Raw genomic sequence first — 18,674 nt, forward strand, 5'->3', positions numbered from 1 at the left:
TTTCTCCTCTAAGTGAGGGGAACTCTTTGGATCTAGATCTTGGAGTCTTTTGTTGACTTTCCTCATTGTTCTTCCTCTCCAATCTCATCTTAGCATTTGTTGTTTGGGTGAGATTTGAGTGTGAATGACTTAAACACCTCTAGTGTTCTTGCTTTGCATCATTGCATAGTGTTGAGCTCTCCACCACGATTAGTTCGAGTGAGAGACCGTGAGCTTGTTACTCTTGGAGGGAGACCTCCTAGTTGGCTTGGCGGTTGGTGCTCCGGTGATCTCTTCAAGAAGATTGTGAAGTGGCATGGGCTTCTCCTTCGTGGAGCTTGTGAAGTGGTTGTGGAGCTTGCCATCTCCGGAGCGGAGGAAAAGCTAACCATAAGGAAATAGCCATTATCATTCGTGGGAGTGGCTCGGAGAATATGGTGAGCCTTCGTGGCGCGGGGAATCCTTCGTGGACCTCCACTACTCCAAACGTGACGTACCTTCTTGCAAAGGAAGGGAACACGGGAATACATCCTCGTCTCAGCGTGCCTCGGTTATTTCTATACTCGAGCTCTTTTTCCTTGTGATAGCCATCGTGCTTGAAGTACATATATCTTGCTATCACTTGTGCTACATATATCTTTTGGCTATTTTGCTTAGCTCTAGTTGTTATTGTTACACTTAGTTGAGCTTAGCATATTTAGGGTTTGTGCTTGTAAACTAAACCTTAGTTTAATTCCACATTCTTACAAGACAAATCCGTCAGAGTTTTTAATTGCCTATTCACCCTTCCACCTGTAGACGACATCTCGATCTTTCAGCCCGTACTTAGTTGGTCGTGGCTTCAACAAAAAAAATTGTTGTGTAAATGAAAGATTAATTGTATTGAAGTTACAAGCCATTGTTGAGCAAACCGATTAGATTGGTCGGGGACAATCTACGGATAGGAGAGACAAAGGTGTACTTTTAGTACAACAGTACACTGCTAACGGATTGATTAGAGTTTTACACGATAACATAAATCAAAGAAAACAAAGGTTCCTCTGCGGCATACCGTGGAACTAACTACCAATAGAAAGTACATGTGACATAGTCATGTCATGATCTAAACCAAACCATCTGCTATTAGCAAATGTATGTAGGCAGTAGATGTAAGAAGTTCAAGTTGACTGCCTAAATTTCGCTTTGTTCCTACAATAGTTTCAGATATTAGTTCATAATAATTATTGGAGAAAAATATATGTAGAAACTTACGACAGCAGCATCTAGATAGGAAGTACTCCATCTAAGATAAGATTAGCATGCATAAATACATCAACCAGTGGTATTTAGATAGTTTGCAAATTAAGATGGACACTTGTGACACCCCGATCCAAATGACCAAGACATCTCCCATTCACACCCTAGGAACACGGGTAATGGGGCAACTCAATAAACAAAGACGAGATCAATATATTTACGGCTACGTAGTCCAATAAGCTCATCATTACAGGAGTTAATGAGACATCTTCTATCACACATTATGCATATACATCGGGGTGTAAACAATCAAGGTGATCTTTAGACTATCCATAATGGGAGTATCATAGCTAGCATCACATGCATGCAAAAAGCTGATGTGTCACATCAATAAATGAAGAAAGAGATGGTAGTAGTATCATAGGTAGATACTGTATCATAGCACGTAAAACTAGAAAAATTTAATGTCAAAACAATCTTGTACACACTTTTGCATTGAGATTCTACAATACACTAAATATAAGTAATCTATGATACTACTACATGATACCATGCATTGTGAAGATAGTATCACACACTAGTACCATATGCATGATACTACTATATGATATTCCCATTATGACTAGTCTTACATAGCGTATATTATGCGCATACAATAAAATGTAGATGGTCGAGGTGACCTTTATATAACATCTAACAGAGGTTTATGGCAGCGGAGATGACGTAGATGACTTGGATAGCGAAAGACTTCTAGACCACACGGTTCCGCTTGGAATACCGGTTCCTTGCTCACAGCAACGGGCACTTCACGACCAATCTGCCTGAGTTAATAGTAGCCAAGAAAAGACAAGTACTTTTGAATGTACTCAGCAAGATATCAACAAAAATAACAAACAAGCTAGCTGGGCTTTCCTTGATTAATGGTTGAACTTAACTTACCTTCTTAACAGTCGGCGACTAGCTGGGCTTTCCTTGCCCTCGCGAAGCCATGCCGGTCACCACGCTTCTTGGTCTCAGTGGCTCTCTCCGTTGGACTTATCACTTTCTTCGGCTCTGTGGTGTTCTTCTTGCATCTGACGGGAGGGGTCTGCGGTGGGAGGGGCGTCGGGGCGATCGGTTATCGGTTGGGGCGACATGGTCGACATCTATGGTGGCGGTAACGCCCATCGCAGATAAGGGTTTTGGTGCCGATGAATCTCGACTTTTTGATGGCTGGAGAGGGTGTGGCTTGTGTACTACTGCTGTGCGGGACATTGGGTAGAAGAGGGGGACACGCGCGGATGGACTTGCTCTCCGCGGCTACACAATTCCTACCTAGAATTGGCTTAGGAATGGGTCGCCCGTGGACAGTCTTGTGCGTTTGCATCGAGCCAATGGGTTGAAGTTTTGCCTTCACTTTGTTCTTAGCGGACCAAAATGGACAGACTCGATCCATTTATGCCGGACCGCTGGAGATGCACTTAGAACCAACTAAAACCATGGCTACAAAACATCAAAACTTCTTTTCCCCCAAAAGATCCCCTAGGGGCATCTCCAACGGGACGACGCAAATCGGAGGACACCCAAAGTGGCCGCACGCTTCTGTTTGCGTCGGCCCGCAGACACGAAAATTCTCATTTTTTTACCGTGCGTCCGTGTCTGAGGGTGCCCTCAGCGGCAAGACACATTTGGCCCACGGACACGGAAATGTTTTTTGAAAGACCAAAATAAACAGTTTTAAAGTACTTATTTATTAGAAAAAAAGTCCATTTTGCATCCTTCAACTTTGTGCAGAGTATACTTTTCATCCTAAATGTTTTATTTGGTACAAAATAAACCTTAAACTTTTTCATCCCGTTCACATGTCTTGTTCCTCTGATTTTCTTTCGTAGATGAAAACCAAGGTTGAAGAAAGAACAAAAATCAGACCGGAGCAAAACTAGTCCCAGACCAGAACCTTGAATCCCACTCACGCGTGAGCAAGAAAAAGAGGATGGTAACTAACCTGCCTGGCAGCCTCATCTTTCTGCCGCTCAGCGATTCTCACGTAAAGGCTAGCAACAGCCCTAGTAGCGCCGTCATTAACCTCTGCATATCACCCGGACGGACGCGCCCACTGGGCGTATGTGAGGGCAGGAAGGGAGTGAGAGGTTGAACTTCTTTGTTCATCACAATTGCAGACCGGTATTAACATCATCTCCATTTTCAACCACAAAGGTAGTTGAAAGATTGTTGTGCGTTTCGTTACATCCAGCTTGATCTAGTGGTGGACATTGCAGTGGACAATCGGTATGTCAGAGCGATGGATGCCGATGTTGAGTAGATAGATAAATTGTGGTGACCTACTCAAGCCAGAGGATTGCAGATTTATTTTGGCTGAAACCGGCTCGGTGCAGTTTATTTTGGTGAAAGGTTGGGTATTTTCACCATAATTTTCATACTGGTTGGTTATGTTTCGTATCTTTTTCAAAAAATATCGGTAGAACCAGACTTTGAACAAGTTGGTAAAGTTTAGGGTCTATTTTGGACCAAATGAAACGTTAGGGATCAAAAGTAAACTTGGGTAAAAGTTGAAGGACGAAAAATGGACATTTTTCGGTTTATTACATCCAAATATATCAAAGTCTGCATAAAAATGAGGTGATATTGACGACTACTCAATGTCTTCATAGCCAACAAATGCTCACTGATGCTCAATCAAATCCTTATGTGGGGGTTTGGGCATGTTTTCGTCAGTGAATTCAACATTCATATGCATGCACTGCTGCCAGTTTGATGCCCAGGGCTTAGCGCAACCAGCTCACCCTGGATATCCCATATGTGCTCATTGCGGCCATCATGACGCTCATCCTCAAAGATCATGTTGTGCATGATCACACAACATGTCATCACCTCATGCTTGGTTTTCAGCGACCATGTTCTAGCCGGGTAACAAACAATTGCCCACCGAGCTTGGAGCACACCAAATCCTCGTTCCATATCTTTCCTGGTAGCTTCTTGCATCTTAGCAAACCTATTTTTTCGTGTTTGGATTACGGAACATCTTCACTAGTGTGGCCCAGTAAGGATATATGCCATGAGTAAGATAATATGGCTTGTCATATTCATTACCATTGATCTTGTAGCTCACCGGAGGAGCTTTGCCTTTCATAAGCCGGTTGAATAGCTGCAGAACATTTTTTGTAAGAGGTGAAGCCTAGCGCACCTGTGGCATCGGGCCTGCATTGGATGTACGGGTCGTAGTCTCCGACACCATGTAGAAGGACCATGAACAGGTCCGTTGACATCCGGTACTACCGCTGGAACAATTTCTCCGGGAACACCGGATTGGTGCGGTCGAAATAGTCCTCGTAGAGCCGGAGGTGCCCACCCACTTTGTCGCGTGACAAGTTTTTTGAGATGCCATTCACAGAGCCCCGATACACCGGCATCTGGCTGGCATTGTGCTTGTGGAGGATGGAGGCTGCAACAGCCATGGTCGGTGTCTTCTTCTCGGACTCATCGTCGGAAGAGGAGTCAATGACCTCACTGCAGAACTTGTCGAGAGACTTCCACATGTCCATCTGCATGGGTAGAATTGCAAATCAATTGTGGCCTACAATAGCGCCCAAAAATGAATTAGGGAACCTACCGGCGCAATTGATCAAACAGGTCCTAGATGACGAGGCTGGCCGGCGCACCCAGCAGATGTGTTGCCACCAAAGACACGACAGATGCGGTCAAGATTCTACCCCGGCTCCGATCGGGTACTCCGGCACGGCGAGGCCCGAGCAGACGTCGTGTAATACGACGGTGCGACGGATTGGGGTGGTGGCTTCGCCTATGGTAGCAAAGAAGGGGAGGAGAAAGCAAAGCCGCGCGGTCGATTTCATTGTCCCCTGACGTGCGGGGCCAAGTTAAAATACTAGGTCACTCGGCGTGACCACGCAGACGCAAACACGGCGTATGTTTAGGTCGTGTTTGTGTCTTCGCGGACAGACCGATCACTCTGCGTCGCGCCGCTGGGCTTGCGTGTAGATGTATATTTCGACCGCGGTAGCTGCTTGAAACGGCGTTGAACCGTTGGAGAATGCCCTAAAACTGGCAGACGTGTGGAGTTGTTGCAGAACAGCTTCTACTGGTACCGGTTCCTTGGTTCATACTCCACAAGACATCATGGGGTTGTGGCAAAGAAGCCATCGGTAGCAGTGCAGAGTTGAAATGTTTATTTTAACTTCTTCATCAGGTTGCAATGATGCCGAAATAACACGGGGCGCGACAAGAAGGCTGCAAGTAGGCTAGAACCCGCTGCGACGTGCAGCGACGAAACAGGGCCTCCATGATGTGTAGTAAAAGCTTGCTTGCTCGTCAAACCTGCAGCACGACCACGCTCTCCTTGATGCGCCCTCTGTCTCCTCCCAGCGTGCCGATGCTAGCCTTCGGCAGGCTACAGTGAGCTACTGCGCCGCGGAAAAAGGGCCTTTCCATGGCTGCCCCTCTCTGTCTCGACATCGCCGGTGCGGCGTTGCTTCTCTCATTCTAGCTATATATAAACGGCTGTACTCCAGCTATTGGAGGTCTCATTCCATTCTGTTTAGCTACTCTCCACTAGTTAAGCACGTACTACGCTACTCACCCCAGCCATAGAAGCTTGGGACTCCTCTTCTCCAGCTAGCTCTGCTTTCACCTCTGCTGTTCGTGTAAACCCAGATGGAGGTAAGAGTGTGCGTGTGAACCCATCCATACAGGAATCGGAGTGTTATGATTTCTAGTCGTAGCTCATGTAGCTAATCTGGTTTTGGTTTTGCAGAAGGCGAGGAGGCCTCAGGTGCCGGCGTTCGGGGAGTGGAACTACTGCTACCACCCCTACGGTGAGCCGCCCGCCGCCGAGTGCTACTACGCCCCGGTGCCGGAGCCGGAGACGGAGGCCTGCAGCGACGTCTGGTTCAGGTACTCGCCGCCGCGCAAACCGACGCCCAGGAAGACGAGGAGGCCGGAGAGCGACGCTCGGGAGAAGGGAAGCCGGCGTTCTGCTAGGGAGTCGGATGCTTCAGGCTTGGCCGGCGCCACGGCCAAGGGCAGAGGCGCCTCCGCCTCCCGGGTGGTCCGGCCGGTCGACGAGGACCTGTACCAGGTGCCGCCGCCGGAGTTCGTCATCTCCCACCGGCCGAGACGGAAGAGGAGGAGCCTCTGCTGATGGGATGCTTGGGCCTCAACTCTTGCGTCGCCTGAAGCCCTGCACCTGTGTGCATGGTTTGAATGATTGCTCTTTTTCTCTATGTTTTGTTTTGTGATCTCTTGGGCTAGCTAATGATCACCTGTAATTCTTTCGAGTTGTTTATTTCCACCGTAACTGTATCCGCGGATCAGCGGTCTGCGTTCAGGCTGGTTCAATCGCTTGACCGGCTGAGAATTGAGAGTATGTAAAGATTATCTTGTTTGTGGCAAACTTGTACCAACATAGAATGGCTAGATCACATGAGAAATTTTATTTCACTATTTTTTTTTAATATACTACTATGTTTTTACACAATGAGTTCATATGCTCTCACGAATTGAATTGGTTTTCCTTCTATTCACACGTTACAGCGTAAGTTTTTTTTTTTTTGAACAAGGTAGGGTCGAAGACCCTAGGAGCTGCTAGTATTAAACAGGCGGTGGTTACAATTTGCAAGAAAACCCCTACAGTTCAGGGGAATTCTGAATAAGGACTGAAAAATTACAGAGAAGACCCTAAACAAGTTTTGGAAAACGCGATCAGATCCTTGCTCTGCACCGCAGAAGAGAGGCGCCGCTGAGTTGCTCCGGCAAAGAACGAACGCCGGCGCCGGGGACGAACCGCTTGGTCCGGCGTCGTGGCAGAAGCAGTAGCTCTTCCCCTTGGACATCTTGGTCTTTGGGAAGTCAGAACACCAAGAGAAGGGCCGCCAATCGGCCAAAAGATGCAGCGGCAGGGCATCGCCGGCATAAGTCCCCCGCTAGAAAACTTCTCTGGATGAACGCTGCATTGACAACAGCGACGGCGACGAAGACGCAGCTCCGAAGCACCTTTGGGGCAGCAACTGGCTCCGATGGGCGGTAGGCGTCGCATCGGCAGCTTCTCCTTCCTCGCCACCACGGCAGGCCAGGGAGAAGCCGAGTCGATGGCTGGCCACCGTTGCTCGAATCCAATGTAGGTAAGGCCTCCTGGATGATGCAGAAGAACTTGCGGAGGCGTGCGCTCGCTCCTCCTCGCCTCCACGGCCGGCCAGGAGCTCGTCGACGACGCCTTTCTCCGACGGGCTCACGCTTTCCCCCTCGCCGCCGAGGCCGGCCAGGAAAGGGCGTCGCCCGCCGCTTCTGCTTTTCATCAGGTGGTACTCCGCCGCTTCTTTATTGAAGGAAGCGTCAGCCCCTTCCATCCCTCTCCCCTCCGACCACCGGAGGAGAAGAAGAAGGAAGAAGGGCCCTAGAACCGCCAAGATCCAGGCGGCCAGATCTTGACATCCGCCTCCACTACTGGGCATAGAGCCCCCTACCGGCAAGCAGCCGCTAACCCTAGCTAAACTATCTACCCCGGCGCCTCTCCTCCACCCATCTCCAACGGCGATGCCGGCGAGATGAGCTTCAGATTGGCCCGGCTCTGACGAGGAGACTCTCAGGTACTGTAGATGAACGAGAGGGGAAAAGGGGGGAAATGAGCTGCCTTACAGCGTAAGTAACAAATGTATAATCCAATACTACCATGTTCGGTTTAGGGTGGCCCGTTGGGACCCGCGTACGTGCCTAAGAATTTCAATCTGTGTCATTTGAATCGATGTTCAAGCCTCAGCATGAACGTGGGATACAAAGAGTTCAGCAACTGGTGGTCCACAAGGTACATGAATTTGGACCGATAAAGATCAAGTGCATGACTTGTGTACCACACCGTGTGTACGAGAGCGTGCAGCTTAGAGGGTACAGCGAACTCCGTGAAGGCAAATCATTCACTCCTAGTACTCTCTAGACTGAATTCAACAGCTTCTATTGCTTAGCCTCCTCTCCACGCCCAAGGACTCATGCACGGCAGCACAGTGCACCTCTGCTAGCTGCTGTCGCTGCTGCAGAGAGAGAGTAAATGTTACGGTGCAATGCATGGAGCAGCCTGCATGCCATAAGTAATCAGTAATGCATGGAGTACATATTTTCACAACACACTATAGATAATGCATGCCCACTGCCATGCCATACGTACGCGCGCATGCACACATGCACTGTGGCGCGGCGTGGCTGAGCCCGAAACCTGCTTGCTCCTGCGCACGCGGCCGAGTGCAGCTGACCGGCGAAGGACAACTGTTGAACTGTAGATACCGACCATCAAATTATGGAATGTCAGACATAGAGGCATTTTACGGTGCAATTTACTAGTCACCTCCTCTAGTAGTATTGACTCATATCCACCCTTAATTACAGGAATATTTTATGCAATCAGTTTTGGTAGTTTTTAGAGGCAATTTCCTTCTACTATAATTACATGAGATTCAATTTTATTTGATGTGTATCTTGTGAAGGGTAAATCTGCCATATGTCACGAACTCATATTTCAATCATTCTTAGCTCGATCAAGCTCCACACTAGTATAATTCATGGGATTCTTTTGAGTTAAAATCAGGTGTGTATTATTGGATAGAGCGGTAATGATTTGACGGACCATGTGTCCTACAATATAAGTTGTTATTATATTTTTCAACATGTATAAGATGTTATTATAATGTACTAATTGATATATCGGTACAAATAAGAGTTTTCGAAAGTCTCGACAATTTTGGCTATCCATGTCCCGCCGTAAGCCGCGGGACGTCTCAAGGCAAGCCTAGGAGGACATGCGGTGCCATCGCGATGAAATCCCCGTCTCCCAGCCCCGGGCCCACCACGTACCACTCCATGAGATTCCCACGTGATTCGCTCTCTCAAGCGTGCATCTCCTTCACCGTGTCGCTGGACGATGAGCCTCCACGCCTTCCAGGCATCATGGACGCTTGGTAGGGAATCATTCGATCTGAGGTTTGTTCTAAGAGCGGGAGGCCTTCGGTTTCATCGTCTAATAGGCCTCGCCATTGCACGATGTAGCCTAGGTAGGTTGTTATCATACGCGGGTCCTCCCGGGAAATCGTGATGTGGGCCCGCTCGAGCCGGAGAAGCCCTCTCACATATGGTACCCTCACCTGAGAAGTCGGCTCGACGCCATGCCACATGTACCGGCAACTAATGCTCGCGCCACATGGCGCAAGACTTTCTGTCACTTCTCTCTGCGTCGCACAACTTTGGAATAACCATCACGCGTTGATCCCTCCCAGGTTTCACGCGGACGCAATGTCTATAAGACAGGTCTCACCATATTTTCTCTTCATGTTAACTAGAAAATTTTAAAATTTAAAATTTAGAAGTTCTGAAATTAAAAATACATTAAGAAGAAATAAGAAAATGTTGGCTCAGTCAGGCCTTGAAGTTGAGTGTAAAAATTACTAGGACGCGCTACATGTATCTCGTTTTTCTAAAAATAAAAAATGGCATTTTGAAGTTTACAAAATATAAAAATATATAGATGTACAAAATGTTGAGTTCTATTAGTCTGCAAAATTTGAACTCTAGATACCATACATCTGAGGTTGTGCAAAAATGATAAAATAACATATGTCAGATTTTGTTATTTTTTCACAGCCTCCATTTAAATATATTTTGAGTTGAAATTTTCTATGGTTGTAGAGCAAATATTTTCAACATATAGATTTACTTTTAGATTTTTCTTGAAACTTTAAATGTTATTTTTGATTTTTTTAAAAAAAAAATAAGCTACGGGTAGGTTGGACTAAACTTATGGTTTCCGGGCCTTGAAGCCAAAACATCCCCAACCGTTCTTTACTGCCTAGACATATAGAGCTGCATGTTCGTCAAAACTTTTGACCTCTTATAAACTTTCTTTGTTCTTTTTTGTTAGAGATCAGAAAGTTACTCATCACATCGATATAGATAATTAAATTTTCATTTCTATATGATTTCTATGTTGTTGATCCGAATTTGGTACCCACACACGCCTAATTTATTTATACGAAATTGGTATATGAACTATTAAAAAAGTAAAGTAATGTTAAGGTAAGGAAACTATCTATTATATGGAAGGTTCCTGGGTGAGAGACATGACGTGTTCATCTACCAAATTTAACCCTCGGTGAAAAAATACTAGTCCTTCAATCAACAAGTATTTATCAATCTAGGCCATTGGATCAGCCAGGCTGAACGGTTGGCGTTTATTCGTCCCTACCGTAAAAAGCCTCCAGACATAGGAGTATACCGATCACTACAAAACATAATTTTCGAAACAGAGTTAGACTGTCTGGGTCAGTTTGGAGCTCCCATGCTCAAAACATATAGAGTGCCATTGGAAGTTTTGCAATGTTATACTGATATCTCAAGATGCAGGATATATATGATGCTTCAAGCAGAGGAATGTTTAGTCCTTTTTTCTTTTTCAAAATAGAGGAATTATCATCCATCCTCTGCATCCAAGGGATGCACAAAACTTGTTTATTAGATTATCACAACACCTTACAATAAAAATTATAAAGATCAGACCAAATCCACCAAACTGGCGATAACTCCTACAACACCGAGAAAGGGAGAGTACATAAACATAGCCAACACGTTGACATCACACCAACACACTTTTTGGGGGTCTATGGAAGCACAAATCTATATATAAAGCCTCAACAAGTCACCCAACGGCGACCAAGTGGCACACCGGTCCGGTAGATCCTAGCATCATACACGCTCCAGAACTCCTTGGCGCCACAATCTTCAGCAATACCCATCTTCAGGAGAGATCTACTCAATGACCTTGCGAGATCTACCAAAACCGTCACCATGATTCCAGACAGCTCCACCACCCTGCGCATGTTGAACATGACGTATCCAACGTTGAGACCCCGTTGGACCATGCCGCCAAGACTCGTCGTCTTTAACACGAAAGAAAAACGCCGCTTCACCTTAGGCCATGTACAATGTGGTGCCGGTTCATTCTGAAACGTTGTCAGAGTTTGAATCGATCTCCAATTCCCACTATGTGTAGAACCGCATCAAAGTCTAGCAATGGGGTCCAGCTTAGATAAAGTAATGTTCTTTTACTCCCTTTCTAATCCTTTGGCTTGGACGGACCTACCATTTTCTGCCCATGCATGATCATATCGTTGGAAATATCATTATTTAATTGCAATGAACCGAACCAAGAAGTTGAGTCGCTTTTTTTGTCAGACAGGATGTATCCATGCTCTACTATGTATCGAACCGGTTCCAAAGCCAAAATGAATCGCTTTTTACATACATAGTGGATGGTCTTAGGACCGACTCAAACTTGTATCTGCTTAATAACATAGAGGAATGTTTAGTCAAAGGCTTCAAACCGTACGCCATAGTGCAGCTGCGCGCTGATGCGCTTGAGCTGACTGGGGACAGTGGTCCGGTGCGTCCCTATTTTTGTCTGACATGCGAGGTCAAGAAGATGCATCTGCCGAAAGAACACGTGAGTGCAAAAAAGGCCAAGTTCTAGTCAAAGTTGCGGTGCCTATGGCTTCTCTGGACCGGTCCATTTTAAACACTAAATGTTTTTGTTTTATACTACCTCCGTTTCAAGGAATAAGGCGTCCTCGTTTTACGAGCTTTTTGTTTGATCAAGAATTAATTCAAAACATATAAAGATTGTTAGTATGAAATTAGCATCACTAGAAAGTGTTTTTCAATACGAATCCAACGGTGCTAAATACATAAAATATAATCAAGATTTTGTTGCTCAAATTTTATGGTCAAAGTTCGTTTTGGAATACGCGTGCACCTTATTCCTTGAAACGGAGGTAGTAATCCGTTTGGATTGGTTCCGGACATGTCAGGTGACAGGTTCTCTCGTGCTTCTTTTGCGACGGGTCGGTCATTTTTTCGATTTGAATCAACTAGTACGGTTTGCGACGGCATCATCCGTAGTTGGTTGAAAGTGTTCAAGAAATAAAAATGTGTTTCATAGATATCACATTCTTTTCTATTATGTGACAGTAAACAAAATCATTTTACAACTATCACAAATATTTTGGCAAACAAATTATCATATGTGCGAGTTACATCTTTGGCACTCTGAAATTTGTGGGCAAAAGATGATCATGCCATATGTCATATGTTGAAATACCCATGTAAGTGATATTGGATTTGTAAAACCCATCCAAATTTGTTACACGATGTTTGATCGGTACATGATCTTATTTATATTTGATAAAAAAATCGTTGAATTAAGATAAAATGGGTTATCCTCCTTAATAAGTAGGTCACAGTAAATAGTAAGAATTATATCTTGTTCTGATATTTATTCCTCTCATTTACTCACTCCATGTTACCATGTGTGCGGCTTTTAAAAAACTTGAATGTGGTGAAAGTTTGGCCATTATTTTTGTATACTAACATATTGCTAAAGTTAAATTATGTTATTCTAGGCATATTTGTTAACATGTTTATACATCAATAGTCAAAGTTAGAGAAGTAGGACTCATAGTTTTCCACACACTAAACTAATATTTCACTCAATGGTTCGACACACTTGGTAACATGTAATTTTTTGTAGGCAAAATGACAAAATGGTTTGGATATCATAGTTCAAGACTCTTAATCTCTTGTAAATTGGCGACTCCAGGGAGAAAGCGCGCGAGTGTGTTCAACTGGTGGTTGGTACATGTTTGTCACCATATGTCCTATTTTACAACGTAAAATGCTATATGCAGCATCAAACCTATCATCCAACACAAGCTGGCTTGTGGAATTGTGGTAAAAAAACGAAAAGTGTCTTTGGCTCTTGAGCACCAGTGCTATTGTTGTTTAAAAAAATAAAAAAATCATACATATTTGTTTCAAAAAAAAATTTAAAAAAAATTTGGACATACTAAATGACGCAACCTACAAGAGTGTAGAATTTTATTATGAATTTTTTTATATTACAGGCTACACAAAAAAGACAAAATCTGTTGAAATTTGGAGATTTGAAATATGCATACCCAGATCCACACGTTGGTCATTTTTTTGTAGCCCAGAATATTTTGTATTTGAAATTAAAATTTTGCACGTTTATGGGATAATTCATTGGCTACACCATGGTTTATTTTTTATTTTTCTTTAAATACATAAGTGTGATTTTTATGTTTTTTAAACAGCAGGAGCACTAGTGCTCAGGAGCTAAAAATCTCAAGCTTATAGTTCTTCCTTGTTTCATACTCCACCAGACAGCATGGAGTTGTATTAGCAGTGCAGGGGTGAATTGTATATTTTATTTTCTCATCAGGTTGCAATGATGCTGAAATAACACGGGCGCGCGCGACAAGAAGGCTGCAAGTCGGCTAGAACCCGCTGCGACGTGCAGCGAGGAAACAGGTCCTCTCCATCATGAGTAGTAAAAGCTTGCTCCGTTGCTCGTCAAAGCAGGACCACGCCGTCCAGCCCCTCTTTCCCGCTGCGTCCACTGTCTCCTCCCGGCCTACCGAGGCTAGCCTGCCGCAGGCTACAGCGCCGCTGAAAAGGCCCTTTCCATGCTGCCTCAACATCGCCGGCCGGCAGCAGAGCCGTTGTGATCGGGGTGGCGTTGCTTCTCCTCTCATTCTCGCTATATAAATGGGTCTAGTCCAGCCATTGGAGGTCTCATTCCATTCTGTTTAGCTCTCTCCCCTCCACTAGCTAAATACTCACCCAACACTGACTCCAGCCATAGAAGCTTGCGTCTCTTCTTCTCCAGCTAGCTCGTTCTGTTTCGTTTTCCCCTGTGCTGTCTGTGTAAACCAGATGGAGGTGAGTGTGTGCTTGTTTGTGAACCAGGCATCATCCATCCATGATCCATGATACATACAAGAAGCGGAGTGTGGTTTAACTCACCCAGCTTTTACTCGTGGTTTTGATTTCGCAGAGGGCGAGGAGGCCGCAGGTGCCGGCGTTCGGGGAGTGGAACTACTGCTACCACCACTACGGCGAGCCGCCCGCCGCCGAGTGCTACTACGCCCCGGTGCCGGAGCCAGAGCAGGAGGCCTGCAGCGACGTGTGGTTCAGGTACTCGCCGCCTCCGCGCAAGGCAACGCCCAAGAAGTCGAGGAGGCCGGAGGTCGACGTAGCTCATCGGGAGAAGGGAGGCGGCCGGCGCGCGAGGGCGCCGGAGGCTGGCGGCATGGCGCGCGCCACCGCTATCAAGACCAGAGGCGCCTCCGGCTCCAGGGTGGTGCGGCCGGTCGACGAGGACCTGTACCAGGTGCCGCCGCCGGAGCTCGTCAGCTCTCACCGCCGCCCCAGGCGCAAGAGGAGGAGCCTGCTGATGGGTTGCTTGGGCCTCAACTCGTGCGTCGTCTGAAGACTGAACGAACGGCCGTTCGATTCGAATGCTGGTTCTTGCGGTGTGTGTGTTTTGTTTTGTGATCTCTCGGGCTAGCTAAATGATCACTTGTAATGATTTCGATCGAGCTGCTTGTTTATTCCGTAGTAGTAAGTTGTATCCGCGGATCAGCTGATCCACTCCTCGTGTGTAAACTGGTGCAATTAGTTAAGACTTAAGAGTAAGACTGATATGCTTTTAGGATGATGGTGGCAAGCAAATTATGTGCTTTTTGATTACGAAACGTAACATTAGAACGTTCCAAGGTCTCGTGCATAAGGCTGAGGGACCCGTTGTAAATAAAGGATATTTAAAGAAATGTTGGATTCTTATAGGAATGGAGCAGGTCCGCTCTGCGCATGCACCTGCACATTTCTTCACTCTGTCTTTTTTGTATCTTCTAAATTATGTAATTTTTTGATTTGATTTTTTTGCAGGTCTCTCAAAAATAACAAATGGAATGGAGGAAAAATAGTTCGGTATTTTTTGTGCAAATTTAAAATTTAAATTATTTTAAATTCAAAATAAATTCTTGAAATACATATATAGATAATGACATAAAAAACTCAAAATATTTTTTCCACATTCCAATTGTTATGTTTGAGTGATCTGCAAATTTTAGAGTTCAAACAATGTAAGTTGTGAGAGATACAAAAATAAGAAATTATTTAAGAGGAGAAAAAAGAACTTGCACAGATCTTGATGCAATATAGATGGTCTAGATACGGGTGCTCACCAAGCACCTGCTCTAAAAGTGGAATTTCGAGATCAACTTTAACCTCCTTTTACACTCGTGTGCTTTGGAATTGGGATGGAGACACTAAATTAGTTATGTCTTTTCCTTGTGTGTGTTTTGTTTTGTGATCTATCGGGCTAGCTAACTGATCACTTGTAATGATTTCGATCGAGCGGTTCATCAGCTGATCCGGTCCTCTTGTGTAAGCTGGTGCAATGATCGAGTAACGAGTAAGACTCTGATGACATGCTTTTAGGATGTTCGTGGCAAGCTAGGTATGGGCTTTTAGTTTACACAACGTAACCCTGATTAGGACGTTCCAAGGTCTCATGCGTAAGGCTAACGGGCCCCTTTGGATTGAAGGATTTTCAAAGAAATTTTCGAGGGATACTCCAAAATTTTAATAGATTGCATTCTTACACCCCAATATTAGGAATTTCAACGTCCACTCTAACCTCTTTTTACACTCATTTGCTTGGGATTCTGTTTTTTCGTTGTGGTTCGTCTAGATGACTATTTCTACATATTTCCTCTCTTTTGCAATTAATCACGTGTTTGACACTTGCAATCTTATCAAATTATTTGTTTTTCCTATTACTCACTTTTGTATTCCTTTTTCCAAAGAAGCCCTGAATTCAGGGTAATACAATTCGGTTCACCGGTGCACATGAACCCTTTATACGAAATCATATTTTAAAATATCAAAAAATTCTGTAATAAAGTTCTGCATGCATATTTACACATTCTAGTTTTCGAAAAAAACATATTTTTGTTTCTCATCTTAAAATGACAAATTTTGATATACTTCACCATGACTATTCACGAAACATTCTTTTGTCTGTATTACACGCCCATATAAAATGTCCTTTCCCTGAAAACATGTGTGCAAACATAAAATATCTTGATATACACACGAAATTTTATTTCGATTCTTTTTAACATTTGCAAGATCTATGTTTTATGTATTTTTTATAATAATTTTATTTTATGTGCAGGTACAAAACAGAACACCGTTCGAATTCAACAGCTTCATGTACCCGCGGCCTATCCACTAGTACGTGCACTGATGCGCAGCATAGGGCACGTCTTCTGCTGCGCTGCTGTAGAGAAAGGAGTAAATGAGGCACTGCAATTTATGGAACTGCATGCCAAGCAGAATGGCAGCCTGCAGGTACGTATCATAAATTCTCATCAAGAAAAACAAGTTGATAATTTCCACAACAGGACGGCACGCGCACGTCCGTTGGTCGTCGTCGTTCACGACCGGGCAGAGCAGAGAGGCCATGCCATACGCCCATACGTACGTACGCATGCACTGTGGACTGTGCCGCGTCATGGCGGGCCACGAAACCTGACATATGTGATGCATCCTGGACCGGTAAGTGCATTAAAAAAGGTGAAAAAACGGAAGATACTTCTCCCCGTCCAAAATACAGAGCTCCCACCTTCACTTTCAGCAGGACAACTTTAAATACAGAATTTCAAATACGGAATGTTCAATTATACTGATCAGTGTATGTACAATCAGTAGCGGAGCTTGCCGGAAAAAGCTGGGTGGCCAGCAGGCTTAAAATGAATAAAATGGGCTGCTATTGGGCTAAAATTACCAATATGTAGGCAGGAAATCTCTAAAGTTGGGCGGGTCATAGCCCGGTTTTGTTTCAACTAAGCTCCACCCCTGTGTACAATGGTAGAGAAGGCATGTCTTCCCATACCCCACCACATCAGCTAGAGAATGCATTTACAACGCATTATCTCTTACTGTCATCTCTAGCAATTAATATTAATAATTAAATTTTGGTAGGAAATTTGTTGCTAAGGGAAGACATATGTGATACGATGGAGAAAATAGTCTTCCCTTATTTCGTAAGAGATGATCCCTTAGCTAAGGGAAGACAATATTCTTTTCTCTTCATTCTCTCTCCTCCAACTAAGCAAAATCTGACGTGACATCTCTAAGGGAAAGCTGACATCACCTCATTGTACGTGCCCTCGATCACTACAACTAACCAAGAATAAAACATGAGAGCTAAACATGCTTTCTTTTCTGGAGGTTCTTTATAATATGGTGACATCAGCCTTCGCTTAAGGTAGTCATGCCACATTTTTTATTAGTTGATGGAGAAAATGAAGAAATAGAATATTGTGTTTACTTAGCTACAAGGGATAATTGCTTAGAAAATAAGAGAATATTATTTTATCCGTTGTACATATCCGGCATCGTAGAAGAACTAGATCTTGGGACGATATTTGGTTAGGACAGAAGACTTTCACTAATAGATATCTCTCTATATATAATAAAGTTAATCAGAAAGATGTTTCATGCATACCATTTTATCCCAAGTACCTCTAAACATAGGTTTCAGAGAAATGCTAGCGGGAAATAAATGGGATGACTCGCTTCACCTGGTCAAAGATTAATCATGGTTCATCTATCAGAGAAAACCTGATTTTTTGGGTGGAAGCTCACTATAGCTTAGGTGTAATCTTAGTGAAATGGATGTAGAAGACTGAAAGTGCATGGAGCCCCCATGTGTGGTTTTGGTAATTAATGACAATCCCTATGGACTAATGTTTGCATTGAGTTATATTTGTAGGAGTTGTCCATAGGTAATTCTTGAACCATATGTTGGCTTCAAGGTTGCAATAAGAAGAATTTGATGAAGGATATCAAGTGTCAAGTATGTCTTGAAGATGAAGATGAAGTGAGCCCTCAAGTTACTTCAAGACATCAACATGTTTGTATTAGGTTGCAATAAGAAGAAATTGATGAAGGATATCAAGTGTCAAGTATGTCTTGAAGATGAAGATGAAGTGAGCCCTCAAGTTACTTCAAGACATCAACATGATGAAGAATGGAGAAATAAAGTGCAAGTTCAAGATTAGCCATCTCGAAGAGGTCCTTTGCTTGAGTCTTGCCATCCATATGGTGATCATGGATATGTGAAGATGCGCCGAAAAAGAAGCTCTCCCATGGTGGATTATGGGGGAGCAATCCACATGGTGGTCATGGTTATGTGAAGATGCGCCGAAGAAGAAGCTCTCCCATGGTGGATTATGGGGGAGCAATCCACAAGACTTCGTCAAGCAAGCACAAGCAAGAAAGACGTTCCATCTTGTTGAGGTCAAGGTCGTCGTCATCGAGCTCAAGTGGAAAGCGCAAGTATAAGGTTTGCTCTTGATAGGGTTTCTTTCTCACCGGTCTCATAGTGTAGTTGGAGACCGGTTTATAGTTTAGTTGCCGTACTATCAAGAGGGCTCTCGAGTGAGTAACTCGATCGTATCGTTCGGAGAGAGCTCAAACCTTTGCATCCTTGCATAATCTTTCTTGGTTGCTATTTGGACCTTATCCATGTGATGTTTTAG

General features: G+C 44.3%; 1 protein-coding gene and 1 pseudogene across 1 annotated transcript; both read left to right on the forward strand.

Moving 5' to 3' along the window:
- Window positions 1-5,579: 5,579 nt before the first annotated feature.
- On the forward strand, window positions 5,580-6,706 carry LOC127324169 (uncharacterized; annotated as a pseudogene).
- A 6,936-nt stretch (window positions 6,707-13,642) lies between these two features.
- On the forward strand, window positions 13,643-14,773 carry LOC127324167 (uncharacterized). The gene is made up of 2 exons (XM_051352172.2): window positions 13,643-14,001; window positions 14,117-14,773. Exons 1-2 carry the CDS (start codon window positions 13,996-13,998, stop codon window positions 14,549-14,551), a joined length of 441 nt encoding a protein of 146 aa, XP_051208132.1. The 5' UTR covers window positions 13,643-13,995; the 3' UTR covers window positions 14,552-14,773.
- The last annotated feature ends 3,901 nt before the right edge of the window (window positions 14,774-18,674 follow it).

This window comes from Lolium perenne, chromosome 7 (assembly GCF_019359855.2).
Source record: "Lolium perenne isolate Kyuss_39 chromosome 7, Kyuss_2.0, whole genome shotgun sequence".
NCBI lineage: Eukaryota > Viridiplantae > Streptophyta > Magnoliopsida > Poales > Poaceae > Lolium > Lolium perenne.